The 19,960-nt window shown below is 48.3% G+C and overlaps 1 protein-coding gene across 3 annotated transcripts in view; it reads right to left on the bottom strand.

The window, feature by feature from the left end:
• Window positions 1-19,960, bottom strand: part of LOC143943382 (receptor-interacting serine/threonine-protein kinase 3-like) — a 123,789-nt gene that overhangs the window by 9,655 nt on the left and 94,174 nt on the right. For all 3 annotated transcript variants that reach the window (XM_077465116.1, XM_077465115.1, XM_077465117.1), the window contains 2 exons: window positions 17,741-17,841; window positions 14,800-14,854 (listed from right to left, as the gene is read on the bottom strand). In XM_077465116.1, the coding sequence (XP_077321242.1) occupies window positions 14,800-14,854; window positions 17,741-17,841 (156 nt within the window). The remainder of the gene's footprint in view (window positions 1-14,799; window positions 14,855-17,740; window positions 17,842-19,960) is intronic.

The following is a 19,960-nucleotide window of genomic DNA, read 5'->3' as shown; positions in this document are numbered from 1 at the left end:
TATTAACATCTATTTCATTTTAATTTTTTTTTGCATTAGAACAGCCATTTCCTTTAGTTCAGCAGATCTCCTGCAGACTATTAGCATCTATTTCAATTTTTTTTGCAGATTACTATTTATTTCCATCAGATCTCCTGCAGATTATTAGCATTTGTCAGAAAAAGTTCCCTCCGCTGGTAATATCAATCATTTGGCATGCAGTACTGCGATCCACCAGCAGGTGTCTCCTGCTGGAATTATGTCATCTTTGGTCCGCAGTACTGGTGTCCACCAGCGGAGGGATCCTGGCAGTATGGAGCAGGTATTGCCCTCTGCAGTCAGGCGTCACATGACTGACAGCAGCCATTATAAATACCCGGCAAGTTCATATACACTTCGCCTTGGTATTGTCCTTGAGCCCTGACCTGATACCTGATACCTGATACCTGATACCTGATACCTGATACCTGATACCTGATACCTGATACCTGATACCTGATACCTGATACCTGATACCTGATACCTGATACCTGATACCTGATACCTGATACCTGATACCTGATACCTGATACCTGATCCCCGATCCCTGTTTCCTGTATCCTGCCTCTTGTACCTGTTCCCTCTCTCCTTGTCCCCCTATTCTGCTTACCTCATATTTATGACCCCGGCCTGGCTTGACTACGATTCTGGTTCTCCCTTTTGTTACATTATACTGGTTTACTTGCTTATCTGCACTGTTTGGTTGTTAGTTTGTTCACTTAGTTTGTATTGGTGGTGTGTTCACATTTATATGCGTTTGCTTAATAAATTTACCTTCACTTATTTGTGTCTGGTTCACTTGTCGCAGTCACACAGTTCTGGTCACATCTGGTTCATGACAGAATACCAAGGCCATTCCTGACCAGAAGTGGCTGCACAGGGGAACCATTTGCTTTAGTTTGGTTGCAAACATGAATGCTGATGAGATCATTTATTTTTCTCTGCTGGCATCTGAGAGTGGTGATTATTGCCGCCAGGTTTTGAAAGAATGGTCTAGTGACCAGTTGTTTGCAGCTATGCGTTTGGCTCACTCCCTGGTCGATCAGGGTTATACATTGTTTGAGGAGGTGCAGCCTTTGATAAAGATCTGTACTGAGCTAGCCCTGCCCTGTATCCCAGATGGCCGTGATGATTTCACTCCTCCTTTTGATATGAATCAGGTTGTATCTTTAGTATGGCTTTTTGAAGATGATCCTTCTGATTTTTGTGAACACTACTCAGCCTGTTCCCCACAGGTGATTGCTGAGTGCATTGTATCTGCTCAGTCTTTGGTTAGACAGGGAGGCTTAAAACTTCAGTTTGTACAACCCATACTTTCAGCATGGTCTGACATGGTGCAATCATCCCCAGCCAAACAATCCACCTCTGCCATCAGGTATGAGCCTACCCAAAAGTATGTTTCCCCACCAGCCATGTCAGCCTCAGTTGCACCCCAGTACACGCTGCTCCCAACCAAATACTCCTATCCAGTCTCTACTCCCTGTACTTATCCTGCATTCAACCCACCTGCTTCCTCTCCGCTGTCTACAAACCCACAAGTTCTTTCCCCAGCTACTGGTACCTCTTCTCTGCCATATCACAATCCTCCTTTCCAGTCTGCTGCACCCCTTATTTACAGTCCTGTAGTCACCTACAGAGCTTCAGTGGCTAAGCCAAAGAAAAAACGAAAGTTTTTCCCAACCAAAATGGTCTTACCATTAACCCAACCTGCCTCCACACCTACCAATCTGTCCCAGCCCGGAGTGCCAGAGCCAGAGCTCCAGCCCGGAGTGCCAGAGCCAGAGCTCCAGCCCGGAGTGCCAGAGCCAGAGCTCCAGCCCGGAGTGCCAGAGCCAGAGCTCCAGCCCGGAGTGCCAGAGCCAGAGCTCCACCCCGGAGTGCCAGAGCCAGAGCTCCAGCCCGGAGTGCCAGAGCCAGAGCTCCAGCCCGGAGTGCCAGAGCCAGAGCTCCAGCCCGGAGTGCCAGAGCCAGAGCTCCAGCCCGGAGTGCCAGAGCCAGAGCTCCAGCCCAGAGTGCCAGAGCTCCAGCCCGGAGTGCCAGAGCCAGAGTTCCAGCCTGACGCCTTCCAGCCTGATGTGCCGGCCTTCCAGCCTGACGCCTTCCAGCCTGATGTCCCGGCCTTCCAGCCTGACGCCTTCCAGCCTGATGTCCCGGCCTTCCAGCCAGACGCCTTCCAGCCTGATGTCCCGGCCTTCCAGCCAGACGCCTTCCAGCCTGATGTCCCGGCCTTCCAGCCAGACGCCTTCCAGCCTGATGTCCCGGCCTTCCAGCCAGACGCCTTCCAGCCTGATGTCCCAGCCTTCCAGCCAGACGCCTTCCAGCCTGATGTCCCGGCCTTCCAGCCAGACGCCTTCCAGCCTGATGTCCCGGCCTTCCAGCCAGACGCCTTCCAGCCTGATGTCCCGGCCTTCCAGCCAGACGCCTTCCAGCCTGATGTCCCGGCCTTCCAGCCAGACGCCTTCCAGCCTGATGTCCCGGCCTTCCAGCCTGATGTCCCGGCCTTCCAGCCAGACGCCTTCCAGCCTGATGTCCCGGCCTTCCAGCCAGACGCCTTCCAGCCTGATGTCCCGGCCTTCCAGCCAGACGCCTTCCAGCCTGATGTCCCGGCCTTCCAGCCAGACGCCTTCCAGCCTGATGTCCCGGCCTTCCAGCCAGACGCCTTCCAGCCTGATGTCCCGGCCTTCCAGCCAGACGCCTTCCAGCCTGACGTCTTGCAGTCTGATGTCCCGGCCTTCCAGCCTGACGTCTTGCAGTCTGATGTCTCGGCCTTCCAGTCTGACGTCTTGCAGTCTGATGTCTCGGCCTTCCAGTCTGACGTCTTGCAGTCGGATGTCTCGGCCTTCCAGTCTGATGTCTTGCAATCTGATGTCCCGGCCTTCCAGTCTGATGTCTTGCAGTCTGATGTCTTGCAGTCTGATGTCCCGGCCTTCCAGTCTGATGTCTTGCAGTTTGATGTCCCGGCCTTTCAGTCTGATGTCTTGCAGTTTGATGTCCCGGCCTTCCAGTCTGATGTCTTGCAGTTTGATGTCCCGGCCTTCCAGTCTGATGCCTTCCAGTCTGATGCCCCGGCCTTCCAGTCTGATGCCTTCCAGTCTGATGCCCCGGCCTTCCAGTCTGATGCCCCGGCCTTCCAGTCTGATGCCCCGGCCTTCCAGTCTGATGTCCCGGCCTTCCAGTCTGATGCCCTCCAGTCTGATGTCCCGGCCTTGCAGTCTGATGCCTTCCAGTCTGATGTCCCGGCCTTGCAGTCTGATGCCTTCCAGTCTGATGTTCCGGCCTTCCAGTCTGATGCCTTCCAGTCTGATGTTCCGGCCTTGCAGTCTGATGCCTTCCAGTCTGATGTTCCGGCCTTGCAGTCTGATGCCTTCCAGTCTGATGTTCCGGCCTTGCAGTCTGATGCCTTCCAGTCTGATGTTCCGGCCTTGCAGTCTGATGCCTTCCAGTCTGATGTCCCGGCCTCGCAGTCTGATGCCTTCCAGTCTTATGTCCCGGCCTCGCAGTCCGACGCCTTCCAGTCTGATGTCCCGGCCTCGCAGTCCGACGCCTTCCAGTCTGATGTCCCGGCCTCGCAGTCCGACGCCTTCCAGTCTGATGTCCCGGCCTCGCAGTCCGACGCCTTCCAGTCTGATGTCCCGGCCTCGCAGTCCGACGCCTTCCAGTCTGATGTCCCGGCCTCGCAGTCCGACGCCTTCCAGTCTGATGTCCCGGCCTCGCAGTCCGACGCCTTCCAGTCTGATGTCCCGGCCTCGCAGTCCGACGCCTTCCAGTCTGATGTCCCGGCCTCGCAGTCCGACGCCTTCCAGTCTGATGTCCCGGCCTCGCAGTCCGACGCCTTCCAGTCTGATGTCCCGGCCTCGCAGTCCGACGCCTTCCAGTCTGATGTCCCGGCCTCGCAGTCCGACGCCTTCCAGTCTGATGTCCCGGCCTCGCAGTCCGACGCCTTCCAGTCTGATGTCCCGGCCTCGCAGTCCGACGCCTTCCAGTCTGATGTCCCGGCCTTGCAGTCCGACGCCTTCCAGTCTGATGTCCCGGCCTTGCAGTCCGACGCCTTCCAGTCTGATGTGCCTGCTGTCCAGCCTGATGTGCCTGCCTTCCAGCCTGACGTGCCGCTGCCCGCCTTCCAGCCTGACGTGCCCCTGCCCGCCTTCCAGCCTGACGTGCCAGCTTCCCGGCCCGATGTGGTTCTGTCTGCTGCCCTGCTTGAAGTGTCTATTACCCAACCTAATGTGACTTTGCCCATAGCCCAGCTTGACGCAGTGGACTTTCCCCAGCAACTGCTAGTTGGAGCGTCCGGAGGTCGCTCCTTTGAGGGGGGGTACTGTCAGGAAAGGTTCCCTCCGCTGGTAATATCAATCATTTGGCATGCAGTACTGCGATCCACCAGCAGGTGTCTCCTGCTGGAATTATGTCATCTTTGGTCCGCAGTACTGGTGTCCACCAGCGGAGGGATCCTGGCAGTATGGAGCAGGTATTGCCCTCTGCAGTCAGGCGTCACATGACTGACAGCAGCCATTATAAATACCCGGCAAGTTCATATACACTTCGCCTTGGTATTGTCCTTGAGCCCTGACCTGATACCTGATACCTGATACCTGATACCTGATACCTGATACCTGATACCTGATACCTGATACCTGATACCTGATACCTGATACCTGATACCTGATACCTGATACCTGATACCTGATACCTGATCCCCGATCCCTGTATCCTGCCTCTTGTACCTGTTCCCTCTCTCCTTGTCCCCCTATTCTGCTTACCTCATATTTATGACCCCGGCCTGGCTTGACTACGATTCTGGTTCTCCCTTTTGTTACATTATACTGGTTTACTTGCTTATCTGCACTGTTTGGTTGTTAGTTTGTTCACTTAGTTTGTATTGGTGGTGTGTTCACATTTATATGCGTTTGCTTAATAAATTTACCTTCACTTATTTGTGTCTGGTTCACTTGTCGCAGTCACACAGTTCTGGTCACATCTGGTTCATGACAGAATACCAAGGCCATTCCTGACCAGAAGTGGCTGCACAGGGGAACCATTTGCTTTAGTTTGGTTGCAAACATGAATGCTGATGAGATCATTTATTTTTCTCTGCTGGCATCTGAGAGTGGTGATTATTGCCGCCAGGTTTTGAAAGAATGGTCTAGTGACCAGTTGTTTGCAGCTATGCGTTTGGCTCACTCCCTGGTCGATCAGGGTTATACATTGTTTGAGGAGGTGCAGCCTTTGATAAAGATCTGTACTGAGCTAGCCCTGCCCTGTATCCCAGATGGCCGTGATGATTTCACTCCTCCTTTTGATATGAATCAGGTTGTATCTTTAGTATGGCTTTTTGAAGATGATCCTTCTGATTTTTGTGAACACTACTCAGCCTGTTCCCCACAGGTGATTGCTGAGTGCATTGTATCTGCTCAGTCTTTGGTTAGACAGGGAGGCTTAAAACTTCAGTTTGTACAACCCATACTTTCAGCATGGTCTGACATGGTGCAATCAGCCCCAGCCAAACAATCCACCTCTGCCATCAGGTATGAGCCTACCCAAAAGTATGTTTCCCCACCAGCCATGTCAGCCTCAGTTGCACCCCAGTACACGCTGCTCCCAACCAAATACTCCTATCCAGTCTCTACTCCCTGTACTTATCCTGCATTCAACCCACCTGCTTCCTCTCCGCTGTCTACAAACCCACAAGTTCTTTCCCCAGCTACTGGTACTTCTTCTCTGCCATATCACAATCCTCTTTTCCAGTCTGCTGCACCCCTTATTTACAGTCCTGTAGTCACCTACAGAGCTTCAGTGGCTAAGCCAAAGAAAAAACGAAAGTTTTTCCCAACCAAAATGGTCTTACCATTAACCCAACCTGCCTCCACACCTACCAATCTGTCCCAGCCCGGAGTGCCAGAGCCAGAGCTCCAGCCCGGAGTGCCAGAGCCAGAGCTCCAGCCCGGAGTGCCAGAGCCAGAGCTCCAGCCCGGAGTGCCAGAGCCAGAGTTCCAGCCTGACACCTTCCAGCCTGATGTCCCGGCCTTCCAGCCAGACGCCTTCCAGCCTGATGTCCCGGCCTTCCAGCCAGACGCCTTCCAGCCTGATGTCCCGGCCTTCCAGCCAGACGCCTTCCAGCCTGATGTCCCGGCCTTCCAGCCAGACGCCTTCCAGCCTGATGTCCCGGCCTTCCAGCCAGACGCCTTCCAGCCTGATGTCCCGGCCTTCCAGCCAGACGCCTTCCAGCCTGATGTCCCGGCCTTCCAGCCAGACGCCTTCCAGCCTGATGTCCCGGCCTTCCAGCCAGACGCCTTCCAGCCTGATGTCCCGGCCTTCCAGCCAGACGCCTTCCAGCCTGATGTCCCGGCCTTCCAGCCAGACGCCTTCCAGCCTGATGTCCCGGCCTTCCAGCCAGACGCCTTCCAGCCTGATGTCCCGGCCTTCCAGCCAGACGCCTTCCAGCCTGATGTCCCGGCCTTCCAGCCAGACGCCTTCCAGCCTGATGTCCCGGGCCTTCCAGCCAGATGCCTTCCAGCCTGACGTCTTGCAGTCTGATGTCCCGGCCTTCCAGCCTGACGTCTTGCAGTCTGATGTCTCGGCCTTCCAGTCTGACGTCTTGCAGTCTGATGTCTCGGCCTTCCAGTCTGACGTCTTGCAGTCTGATGTCCCGGCCTTCCAGTCTGATGTCTTGCAGTCTGATGTCCCGGCCTTCCAGTCTGATGTCTTGCAGTTTGATGTCCCGGCCTTTCAGTCTGATGTCTTGCAGTTTGATGTCCCGGCCTTCCAGTCTGATGTCTTGCAGTTTGATGTCCCGGCCTTCCAGTCTGATGCCTTCCAGTCTGATGCCCCGGCCTTCCAGTCTGATGCCTTCCAGTCTGATGCCCCGGCCTTCCAGTCTGATGCCCCGGCCTTCCAGTCTGATGTCCCGGCCTTCCAGTCTGATGCCCTCCAGTCTGATGTCCCGGCCTTGCAGTCTGATGCCTTCCAGTCTGGTGTCCCGGCCTTGCAGTCTGATGCCTTCCAGTCTGATGCCTTCCAGTCTGATGTTCCGGCCTTGCAGTCTGATGCCTTCCAGTCTGATGTTCCGGCCTTGCAGTCTGATGCCTTCCAGTCTGATGTTCCGGCCTTGCAGTCTGATGCCTTCCAGTTTGATGTTCCGGCCTTGCAGTCTGATGCCTTCCAGTCTGATGTCCCGGCCTCGCAGTCTGATTCTTTCCAGTCTGATGTCCCGGCCTCGCAGTCCGACGCCTTCCAGTCTGATGTCCCGGCCTCGCAGTCCGACGCCTTCCAGTCTGATGTCCCGGCCTCGCAGTCCGACGCCTTCCAGTCTGATGTCCCGGCCTCGCAGTCCGACGCCTTCCAGTCTGATGTCCCGCCCTCGCAGTCCGACGCCTTCCAGTCTGATGTCCCGGCCTCGCAGTCCGACGCCTTCCAGTCTGATGTCCCGGCCTCGCAGTCCGACGCCTTCCAGTCTGATGTCCCGGCCTCGCAGTCCGACGCCTTCCAGTCTGATGTCCCGGCCTTGCAGTCCGACGCCTTCCAGTCTGATGTCCCGGCCTTGCAGTCCGACGCCTTCCAGTCTGATGTCCCGGCCTTGCAGTCCGACGCCTTCCAGTCTGATGTCCCGGCCTTGCAGTCCGACGCCTTCCAGTCTGATGTCCCGGCCTTGCAGTCCGACGCCTTCCAGTCTGATGTGCCTGCTGTCCAGCCTGATGTGCCTGCCTTCCAGCCTGACGTGCCGCTGCCCGCCTTCCAGCCTGACGTGCCCCTGCCCGCCTTCCAGCCTGACGTGCCAGCTTCCCGGCCCGATGTGGTTCTGTCTGCTGCCCTGCTTGAAGTGTCTATTACCCAACCTAATGTGACTTTGCCCATAGCCCAGCTTGACGCAGTGGACTTTCCCCAGCAACTGCTAGTTGGAGCGTCCGGAGGTCGCTCCTTTGAGGGGGGGTACTGTCAGGAAAGGTTCCCTCCGCTGGTAATATCAATCATTTGGCATGCAGTACTGCGATCCACCAGCAGGTGTCTCCTGCTGGAATTATGTCATCTTTGGTCCGCAGTACTGGTGTCCACCAGCGGAGGGATCCTGGCAGTATGGAGCAGGTATTGCCCTCTGCAGTCAGGCGTCACATGACTGACAGCAGCCATTATAAATACCCGGCAAGTTCATATACACTTCGCCTTGGTATTGTCCTTGAGCCCTGACCTGATACCTGATACCTGATACCTGATACCTGATACCTGATCCCCGATCCCTGTTTCCTGTATCCTGCCTCTTGTACCTGTTCCCTCTCTCCTTGTCCCCCTATTCTGCTTACCTCATATTTATGACCCCGGCCTGGCTTGACTACGATTCTGGTTCTCCCTTTTGTTACATTATACTGGTTTACTTGCTTATCTGCACTGTTTGGTTGTTAGTTTGTTCACTTAGTTTGTATTGGTGGTGTGTTCACATTTATATGCGTTTGCTTAATAAATTTACCTTCACTTATTTGTGTCTGGTTCACTTGTCGCAGTCACACAGTTCTGGTCACATCTGGTTCATGACAGAATACCAAGGCCATTCCTGACCAGAAGTGGCTGCACAGGGGAACCATTTGCTTTAGTTTGGTTGCAAACATGAATGCTGATGAGATCATTTATTTTTCTCTGCTGGCATCTGAGAGTGGTGATTATTGCCGCCAGGTTTTGAAAGAATGGTCTAGTGACCAGTTGTTTGCAGCTATGCGTTTGGCTCACTCCCTGGTCGATCAGGGTTATACATTGTTTGAGGAGGTGCAGCCTTTGATAAAGATCTGTACTGAGCTAGCCCTGCCCTGTATCCCAGATGGCCGTGATGATTTCACTCCTCCTTTTGATATGAATCAGGTTGTATCTTTAGTATGGCTTTTTGAAGATGATCCTTCTGATTTTTGTGAACACTACTCAGCCTGTTCCCCACAGGTGATTGCTGAGTGCATTGTATCTGCTCAGTCTTTGGTTAGACAGGGAGGCTTAAAACTTCAGTTTGTACAACCCATACTTTCAGCATGGTCTGACATGGTGCAATCATCCCCAGCCAAACAATCCACCTCTGCCATCAGGTATGAGCCTACCCAAAAGTATGTTTCCCCACCAGCCATGTCAGCCTCAGTTGCACCCCAGTACACGCTGCTCCCAACCAAATACTCCTATCCAGTCTCTACTCCCTGTACTTATCCTGCATTCAACCCACCTGCTTCCTCTCCGCTGTCTACAAACCCACAAGTTCTTTCCCCAGCTACTGGTACTTCTTCTCTGCCATATCACAATCCTCCTTTCCAGTCTGCTGCACCCCTTATTTACAGTCCTGTAGTCACCTACAGAGCTTCAGTGGCTAAGCCAAAGAAAAAACGAAAGTTTTTCCCAACCAAAATGGTCTTACCATTAACCCAACCTGCCTCCACACCTACCAATCTGTCCCAACCCGGAGTGCCAGAGCCAGAGCTCCAGCCCGGAGTGCCAGAGCCAGAGCTCCAGCCCGGAGTGCCAGAGCCAGAGCTCCAGCCCGGAGTGCCAGAGCCAGAGTTCCAGCCTGACACCTTCCAGCCTGATGTCCCGGCCTTCCAGCCAGACGCCTTCCAGCCTGATGTCCCAGCCTTCCAGCCAGACGCCTTCCAGCCTGATGTCCCGGCCTTCCAGCCAGACGCCTTCCAGCCTGATGTCCCGGCCTTCCAGCCAGACGCCTTCCAGCCTGATGTCCCGGCCTTCCAGCCAGACGCCTTCCAGCCTGATGTCCCGGCCTTCCAGCCAGACGCCTTCCAGCCTGATGTCCCGGCCTTCCAGCCAGACGCCTTCCAGCCTGATGTCCCGGCCTTCCAGCCAGACGCCTTCCAGCCTGATGTCCCGGCCTTCCAGCCAGACGCCTTCCAGCCTGATGTCCCGGCCTTCCAGCCAGACGCCTTCCAGCCTGATGTCCCGGCCTTCCAGCCAGACGCCTTCCAGCCTGATGTCCCGGCCTTCCAGCCAGATGCCTTCCAGCCTGACGTCTTGCAGTCTGATGTCCCGGCCTTCCAGCCTGATGTCTTGCAGTCTGATGTCTCGGCCTTCCAGTCTGACGTCTTGCAGTCTGATGTCTCGGCCTTCCAGTCTGACGTCTTGCAGTCGGATGTCTCGGCCTTCCAGTCTGACGTCTTGCAGTCGGATGTCTCGGCCTTCCAGTCTGACGTCTTGCAGTCTGATGTCCCGGCCTTCCAGTCTGATGTCTTGCAGTCTGATGTCTTGCAGTCTGATGTCCCGGCCTTCCAGTCTGATGTCTTGCAGTTTGATGTCCCGGCCTTTCAGTCTGATGTCTTGCAGTTTGATGTCCCGGCCTTCCAGTCTGATGTCTTGCAGTTTGATGTCCCGGCCTTCCAGTCTGATGCCTTCCAGTCTGATGCCCCGGCCTTCCAGTCTGATGCCTTCCAGTCTGATGCCCCGGCCTTCCAGTCTGATGCCCCGGCCTTCCAGTCTGATGTCCCGGCCTTCCAGTCTGATGCCCTCCAGTCTGATGTCCCGTCCTTGCAGTCTGATGCCTTCCAGTCTGATGTCCCGGCCTTGCAGTCTGATGCCTTCCAGTCTGATGCCTTCCAGTCTGATGCCTTCCAGTCTGATGTTCCGGCCTTGCAGTCTGATGCCTTCCAGTCTGATGTTCCGGCCTTGCAGTCTGATGCCTTCCAGTCTGATGTTCCGGCCTTGCAGTCTGATGCCTTCCAGTTTGATGTTCCGGCCTTGCAGTCTGATGCCTTCCAGTCTGATGTCCCGGCCTCGCAGTCTGATTCTTTCCAGTCTGATGTCCCGGCCTCGCAGTCCGACGCCTTCCAGTCTGATGTCCCGGCCTCGCAGTCCGACGCCTTCCAGTCTGATGTCCCGGCCTCGCAGTCCGACGCCTTCCAGTCTGATGTCCCGGCCTCGCAGTCCGACGCCTTCCAGTCTGATGTCCCGGCCTCGCAGTCCGACGCCTTCCAGTCTGATGTCCCGGCCTTGCAGTCCGACGCCTTCCAGTCTGATGTCCCGGCCTTGCAGTCCGACGCCTTCCAGTCTGATGTCCCGGCCTTGCAGTCCGACACCTTCCAGTCTGATGTCCCGGCCTTGCAGTCCGACGCCTTCCAGTCTGATGTGCCTGCTGTCCAGCCTGATGTGCCTGCCTTCCAGCCTGACGTGCCGCTGCCCGCCTTCCAGCCTGACGTGCCCCTGCCCGCCTTCCAGCCTGACGTGCCAGCTTCCCGGCCCGATGTGGTTCTGTCTGCTGCCCTGCTTGAAGTGTCTGTTACCCAACCTAATGTGACTTTGCCCATAGCCCAGCTTGACGCAGTGGACTTTCCCCAGCAACTGCTAGTTGGAGCGTCCGGAGGTCGCTCCTTTGAGGGGGGGTACTGTCAGGAAAGGTTCCCTCCGCTGGTAATATCAATCATTTGGCATGCAGTACTGCGATCCACCAGCAGGTGTCTCCTGCTGGAATTATGTCATCTTTGGTCCGCAGTACTGGTGTCCACCAGCGGAGGGATCCTGGCAGTATGGAGCAAGTATTGCCCTCTGCAGTCAGGCGTCACATGACTGACAGCAGCCATTATAAATACCCGGCAAGTTCATATACACTTCGCCTTGGTATTGTCCTTGAGCCCTGACCTGCAGCTTGTCTGATACCTGATACCTGATACCTGATCCCCGATCCCTGTTTCCTGTATCCTGCCTCTTGTACCTTTTCCCTCTCTCCTTGTCCCCCTATTCTGCTTACCTCATATTTATGACCCCGGCCTGGCTTGACTACGATTCTGGTTCTCCCTTTTGTTACATTATACTGGTTTACTTGCTTATCTGCACTGTTTGGTTGTTAGTTTGTTCACTTAGTTTGTATTGGTGGTGTGTTCACATTTATATGCGTTTGCTTAATAAATTTACCTTCACTTATTTGTGTCTGGTTCACTTGTCGCAGTCACACAGTTCTGGTCACATCTGGTTCATGACAGCATTTTTATAATTTTTTTGCAGATCTCCTGCAGACTATTAGTATCTATTTAATTATCTCATCAGATCTGCAGACTATAAGCATCTATTTATTTTTTGCTGGTCTCCTGCCGACTATTAGCACTGCAGCCATTTCCCTGTGTATAGAGATATAAGCGGTGATGTCTTTCTTGTTGTCTCTTCCTCATACCGTTCCTCCATTCATAAATGAAATAGTTGCTAATAGTCTGCAGGAGATCTGCTGAAATAAAGGAAATGGCTGCTCTAATGCAAAATAAGAAAAGAAAATGAAATAGAGGCTAATAGTCTGCAGGAGATCTGCAAAAAAAATGAAATAGATGTTATTATACTGCAGGAGATCTGATGGAAATAAATAGTAATCTGCAAAAAAATGAAATTGATTCTAACAGTCTGCAGGAGATCTGCAAAAAAAAGTGAAATGGCTGTTAATAGTCTACATGAGATCTGCTAAAAAAAAGAAAAAAATGCTAATAGTCTGCAGGAGATCTGGTGAGAAAATGAAATAGATACCAATAGTTTGCAGGAGATCTGCAAAAAATGAAATAGATGCTAATAGTCTAATAGTAACAAATAGTAATCTGCAAAAGAAATAAAAAATGAAATAGATAATATCTATATTCTATTCTATTGTTTTTCTAGTCTATTCTCTATTTCTTTTCAAATCTTTTCTATTCAAATTCAAATTCATTCTATACGAAATTTGAATGTCGGAAAGAAATATATATTATAAAACCACCATCTTCCGAAATTCGAATTTAGTATATAATGATTTCGATTTTAATAGAAGAGTTTTTAATAGAATATAAAAGAATAGACTAGAAAAACAATAGAACAGAACAGAATAAAATATAATATATTATATTCTGTTCTATCGTTTTTCTAGTCTATTTTCTATTTTATTATAATCTTTTCTATCCAAATTTAAAATTAATTAATTTAAAAATTTGAATTCATACTATTCGAAATTCTAATTTATTCTATTTGAAATTAGAATTTCAGAAGATGGTTGTATATTCTTTCTATTTTATTCTATTAAATTATATTTTTGTTCTAATCTTTTCTATTTGAATTAGAAATTTTGGAAGATGGTTAGTTACTTACTTATATACATCTGACACATCAACTTCTCATACTTGCAGTGTACCAGTGCAAAAAAACACACACATCTTATTTCACTTATATTTATCACATCAATGAATTTGTCAGCATGCCTGATTGAAGAAGTCACGGATGTCGATCGCAAGGCAAGTACATATGCTGTATGTCATTGTCCACTTGCTACATCACCTGCCACAAGTTGTGTATCGTCCACTTGACATGACACCTGCCACGAGTGCCACATGACCAAGTTGTGGATTGTCCACTTGCCACGTCACCTGCCACAAGTTGTGGGGTTCCTAGCACCAAGTGACCCCGAGATATGGACAATATGTCAAGTACTTTTCTGCAGCAGAGAATGAGCTTTTGGAACCCGACTTTGTGGCCAATTTCAACAAAATTTGAAAATATTTCTACCGGATTCGAAAATGATTTCAACATGATTCGAAATTATTTCAACCGCATTTGAAACTATTTCAACCGCATTTGAAACTATTTCAACCGCATGTGAAACTATTTCAACCGGATTCGAAAATATTTTGCGACCTGACTTTAGGGCCATGTATCTCGGGGTCACTTAGTGCTAGAAACCCCAAATTTGGAGAGGTTGTAGTGCTAGTTCTACTGTGTTTGCATACCTATATTTGGAGTTTCTAGCTGCAAGTGACCCTGAGATACGTGGCCCCAAATTCGGGTCACAAAATGTAATTTTTCGAATTTGATTCGAATTTCGTTTGAATTCGTTAGCATTGTAATTTGGTAATTCGGATGCATCCGAATGTCCGAATAATGAAAATTCGTCCGAATTTCGATTCGGAACGAAACGAAATGCACATGTCTATTGGGGGTGCAAGAGCATCCCCCTCATATCAGGGCATGGCTAATAATAATATGAACAACCAGAAGCGAGTTGGTATTTTTTCCAGCCCTGATAAGGTGCGTGTGTGTGCGTGCGTGTGTGTGTGTGTGTGTGTGTGGGGGGGGGGGGGTGACCGCGGACTCCCAAAATACACTATTTTTTAGATTGTAATAGAATAAAGGTGAATCTGGTCCTCTTAGCAGAGTGGTGTTTTCATTTCATTTTTTTGTTACATTACACTGCAAGCCAAGCAGCCTATAGAGATCTGGAGGGTAGAAGCTGCATGCCCAGGATCCATATATTTTACATCAATACCTTTATAAAACACCAAAGATATAACACAAGCACTATCTTTTCACTTTCCTCAACTAGAGGATGTGTGTCGGAGAGTGCTTGAAAACTCTTAGTAACAACAACGCACAGGTAGAGTTTTCTTTGCCAAGCATCAGAAACTTGTCACTGGAAGTCTAACAGTGCATGTATGTACAGTACCTCTCCAGAACATTATGGGTTACCAGCAGTGTAACAAAGTGAGGTTTTGGAAACAATTCTCTCATTCATGCAGCCTCTGTGCTATCGCTATAAAGCCCTGGAGGATTTACTTGCAGTGGCCAACCAACCTGGTGACATCAAGACATGAGATGGGGACAATGGGAGCTGTCTGCTACATGAAGCCTCTAATACTCTTAGAAGTTTGGATTGTACCAAACTCCTGAACTCAATCTCTAATTAACCCAGGGTTTGGGTTGATTTGGGTTGATTTTTACCATAAAGAAGTGCTCATTGTTCATTTTTTTGCTGTCACTAAATGATTATACCTAGTAATGCTAAAATTGCTCAGAGATGCTGTTACACTTACTGACCTGCACGCATTGGATTCAGATTGGGACTCTCCATTTCAATAGCCATATTGGAAACCTGAACAAGAGAGAGACAGAATAAACCTCAGCATGTAAATAAAAACAGAGGAAAACGCTATATAACTTTATATATACAATGCCTCTCTGTAAATAGCTTTCAGCCAATGAGCTGTTATTTGGGGAAGTCTATACACCAAGGATGTGATCTTACAAGGCACAGTTTCCTAGTTACATCAGTCAAAGTTTTTATTGCCATTGTGCTTCCATTGTAGGGGAGGATTAGGCTGAGGAGCACCGAGATGATATGCTCTACCATTCTGACCTCAATCAGTTGTGAGTGACAGCTGCTGGGCTTCCTGTACTTATCCGTCCCGAGCTGCTCCCTGGTCAGGCCTGCAATCCCGGGATTGAGAAATGGGTTTCAACATTTCTGGCTCTGATGTTTTATGCAACTGAATGCAGACCCGGGCTGTACAACATCTTGGTGATAGGGTATAGCTAGTTGGGAAAATAATGGTAATTAAATCCCTAATAATACTTGGTTTACCATAAATAAATAAAAAAAAAAAAAAAAAATCCGGCACTGTAAAAATGAAAAGGGCTACAAAATATTATTATAAACAGCAATCATTACCCACTTTACCTAGCTGCTTTGTTGACGTTTTCAAAGTACTTAAACTGATGGCACCATTATCTCCTGATTCAAGCAAGGTCCTTTAATGCACCCTTAATGCATTAAATGAGGCCCACCCTGACTCACAAAGGGAAGGAAGAGAGGCTGGTGTCAGGGGTAGCACACCTTAATGACCATTCAATGCTACAGTCTGTGGGGATAGGTAGAGCAGAGATGCTATGCCTCAGCAATTTAAAAAGATACAGCAGGAAATTGTACTTACATTTAAACTAAAATTGTATGATATATGAATCTACCTAATATGGGAAAATATGCATAGTTTGTGAGATCCACTTGGTTCTAAAAGTCCACGCTCTGAATGGGCACCAACAGTGACATCTTACATCAAAGATGACATACTGATGTGCGTAACTGGGGAACAATGTGCCTTATGCCGCATACACACGGTCGGGCTTCATCTGACTTTTTCCATCGGAATTTCCGACACACAAAGTTTGAGAGCTGGACAGTTCTGACAGACAAAGTGCCACGCGTGCTCAGAATAAATTACCAGATGAAAGCTATTGGCTACTGGCCCATTTATAGTCACGTTGTACGTGTTTTACGTCACTGCGTTCAGAACGATTGGATTTTCCAACAACTTTCTGCGACCGTGTGTATGCAAGACAAGTCCGACCGTGTGTTAGACTTCCAGGGGAATTGGGGCAGAGCCAACAAGCAAAATGTGTTAATAGTAGTGGGCCCATGTAGCATGCAGTATTAAAATTTGGGGATAGTGTGCAATGGCAAATTGAACGCTTTAACAGTGGCACATGTAGCCCCCTTGTCCTAAGCAGCGGCTGCTACCCTAAATTTCATTTTTGTTTGTGTAGAAGTCAGCCCAGACTAGTTGTGTAGAGCTTTGTCTGGTCTTCCCTAAACTTAGTAGGGTTGTGATTTCTCAATTTCACCGGTAGTTTCAATGGTATCGCTGGCCATAGTATGATATTTCATAAACAAAACTGAGTTACAAATCTTTATATTTCCTTCAGCCAACCAAGTAGGAGGGTTTAGGCTACTGTTGCATCCTGAGAAGGAAAAAATATTTGGGACAGATCACGTGCTTGCTCTTTTTTTTTCTGGGCTGGAGCCTGGCAGGGTGCTGCTGGATGGAGCTCTGCTGTTAGGTCCAATAGCCTGTTTGGGACCTAACATGAGCAGAAGTGGTCCTGAAGCCATTCCAAGGACAAGATCCAGGGGAGGCCCCTTGCTGGAGAAAGCCAGGAGGAAGGCTGGTCTCTCAGAAGGGCCTGGTGACTCACTTGGAGGACATAATGAAATTTGGGAATGCGTTTACACAGTTACCAACTTGGCTCATAGAAATGGGCTCAGGCATGTTCAGATCGTACTTGCCAAAAAGCCGTCACTACACACCGACAATCATAAGCAGTGAGGCATTTTCCGGTCCGCAGCTGCACATACACATGCTGCCTATGTTTGGCGATGTGCAGTGATGGCTTCCTGACAGGTATGATCAGAACACGCCTGAGCCCATCATTATTGGCTTAAAGGTTCTGACACTGTGAAGCTGGACATTGATCTGGAGAGTGTGTAAGTGATCCACATGGTATCCAAGACCCCTAACCCTTATCTCTGACTGTTCTACAATAAAACTTTAAAATGGCAAAGTGACCGGTACCCAATGTTCTGTCTCAGTCCCCCATTTTAGCCATGGACTCAGCCCTTGGGTGAAATTCTAGCCATCCCTTGCCTTTGGAGTTGCCATCCTGCCTTTGGGATGTCGGGGGGGGGGGGGGGGGGTGCTACACTCACATGGTGAGCCAAGGTAAAATATTACAGTGAAGTTTGATAAATTATAGTAATACATGGCAAAATGCAGACAATTAATAGGTAATGGTAACCAAATGCAGACAAGAAATGGACAGTCCATATCTTTTGCTAGAGACAAATAGGCAGTGGGTGTCAATATGCAGGCAACAAATGGAGAATCGTAACAATAATGGCTATAGTGACAATACTAGGCAACAATTGGGACTCTGGGTGAAAGCTGGAGAGATCCAATCTTTGTTGATATCTAGTGCCCATAATTATATGCTCTAAAGTATATGACACAAATTATATTACGCCCCAGACATGGTGCCGTTGTCCACCCCCTCCTTCTTTAGCTCTGGTGGGGCATTTGTGCTCCATGAACCTGAATCACAGAATCACCCCATCCTCTTCTGTGGAACAGAGTTCAGCAAAGTTGCCATATTAGCTGTAACAGTTGCAAATTCTTTTGTACCCCCTCCCCCCAATAACAGATTGTACCTTAGAAAAATAGTCTTTGAGTTTTTTCAAAACATCAAAAACAACATCCAAAATTTCCCCGGCATATTGTTCATTCATCTTCTCTAGCAAGTTCGCACATTCTGCAAGATAGTCATGAAGACAATCAGAAATATGTACTCTTAAATCAGTGCTCTAACATCAAACATAGTAGAAAAATAGTATGTAAAATTGAAAGAAAATGGGTGCTAAAATTAAATGTTCATTAAATGTTCATACAGTTGGTTGGTGCACTGAATCCATCTATGAAAAATAGAAAACAGACATAAATGCATGCATTATATATATGATAAGCTACCTGCAGGTATGATATAATCTAATATATTATTGTATTTTAATTAGAAAGTGTTATAGGGACTTAAAGGGTTAGTTTCTTTAACATAGATAGGTGCCTTTAGATAAAAACAAGGATAATATGATTGTACTAATGAGCAAACCAATAACTAACACTAGTGAGTAGATACCAACACGAAATATGTTCCCACACAGTGATAATTAAAAATAAATGTGGTGCTTTTTCAGTGACCAAAGTGCTAATGCTATATAAATCCTCAAGTAATACCAAAATAACCAAATACCGGTATACACAAGCAAATAAAACAATTCATCAACAGCCAGAATAATAAAGCGCTAAGTGCAAATAATCTTCAATACAAAAATAATTCCATAAATAAATGTTGTCAATCACAGTGCGGAGTAATGATTTATAATAAAAATATGATAGTGCAATAATATTCAATGAGTTCATAAATATAAGTAAAGTGCAATAAAGCCCAGGAAAATTTGACCTGTTATGGGCTCCTTGGTTGAATACCCCAGGACTATCCCCACTAGAATTGGTAATCGACAGATTGCTTCTTTAAGATATGTGATAATGGGTCACGAGAGAACTGTCTATTTGTATGAAGACAGATAATTGTACAGGATTGCCTAGGTGAAAAATGTTGAGGCCTAGTTGGCCATATACCTATTGAATGTCAGGTTGTGGTATGTAAGAGAAACAAATTCATTTATTCTCCAATGTTACACTGGAATGACTAATTTTTTTGAACTTGTATGTTACTTTTTATACGAATAAAATTCCTTTTTTGAAAAAAAAAAATGGGAATAAAATGGGATTTCGATATTCAGAATATATGCATTTTATTTGATTTTATTAAATATCTGTTATATTAACTTGGATCTATTGTGTTATACGGTATACCTGTGGTTAATTTGAGATGTGCCAAATAACCGTGTTTGGTGTTATGGGAACAAAGGACTGTATTTAAGTCGGCCTAGTTCATCTGACTCCATACCCTTGATGAAGTCCCGTGAGCAGTGACGTAACACGTAGGGAGGAGCCCGGTGAATGTCACCTCCGGTCGTGGCCAAGACTGGAAGTCCCTGATAGATGTGAAAGCTGCCAATTGTGAATCTATATGTGAGTTACTATGTTTTTAATAAATTATTTGTGTTGGAATTCTACACATGGAGACTTATTTTTTTTACATGTGAGCCTTATTGGAGAAAAGAGGAGGAGGTGGAGCAGATAGTTAAGTTTTAGTGGAAATTCCTGCCTGTATCTGAGAACACCACTGGGCTGATCTAGCAGAGGATTACAAGGAAAGAGCTTACTGCTGTAGATACATATGCGAGATTCATCAAAAATGTGATTAGACCAGTAGGGGTCTTCCTTTGAGGTGAGAGGTTGGGGCACACTTTACACACGGATGGTGAAAGCACTATTTAGGAATTGGATATATTGGTTTGCACTGTGATCGTTCACACAGTAGTGTTTATGAACTACTCCCTGCACTGAAGATTTACTGCACCAAGCACTTTATGGACTTTTGTGTTATTACAAGTTACTATTGCACTGTTCTATTGCACTTTAATTATATTTATGATGAACTCATTGAATATTATAGCACATAATATAGCACATCATATTTTGATTATATCATTAACCACTTCAGTTCCGGACCAATAAACACCTTAAGGACCAGAGGTCTTTTTGCAATTTCGCACTGCGCTGCTTTAACTGGTAATTGCGCGGTCATGCAATATTGCACCCAAACGAAATTTGCGTCCTTTTCTTCCCACAAATAGAGCTTTCTTTTGATGGTATTTGATTGCCTCTGCGATTTTTTTTTTTTGCGATATAAATGAAAAAAGAGCGAAAATTTTGAAAAAAAAAGATATTTTCTTCTTTTTGTTATA

Source organism: Lithobates pipiens, unplaced genomic scaffold (genome assembly GCF_037356315.1).
Source record: "Lithobates pipiens isolate NorthernLeopardFrog02 unplaced genomic scaffold, aLitPip1_a1.2 Scaffold_30, whole genome shotgun sequence".
Classification (NCBI taxonomy): domain Eukaryota; kingdom Metazoa; phylum Chordata; class Amphibia; order Anura; family Ranidae; genus Lithobates; species Lithobates pipiens.
The sequence above is the reverse complement of the archived record's forward strand: the minus strand, read 5'-3'. Positions and strand labels throughout refer to the sequence as shown.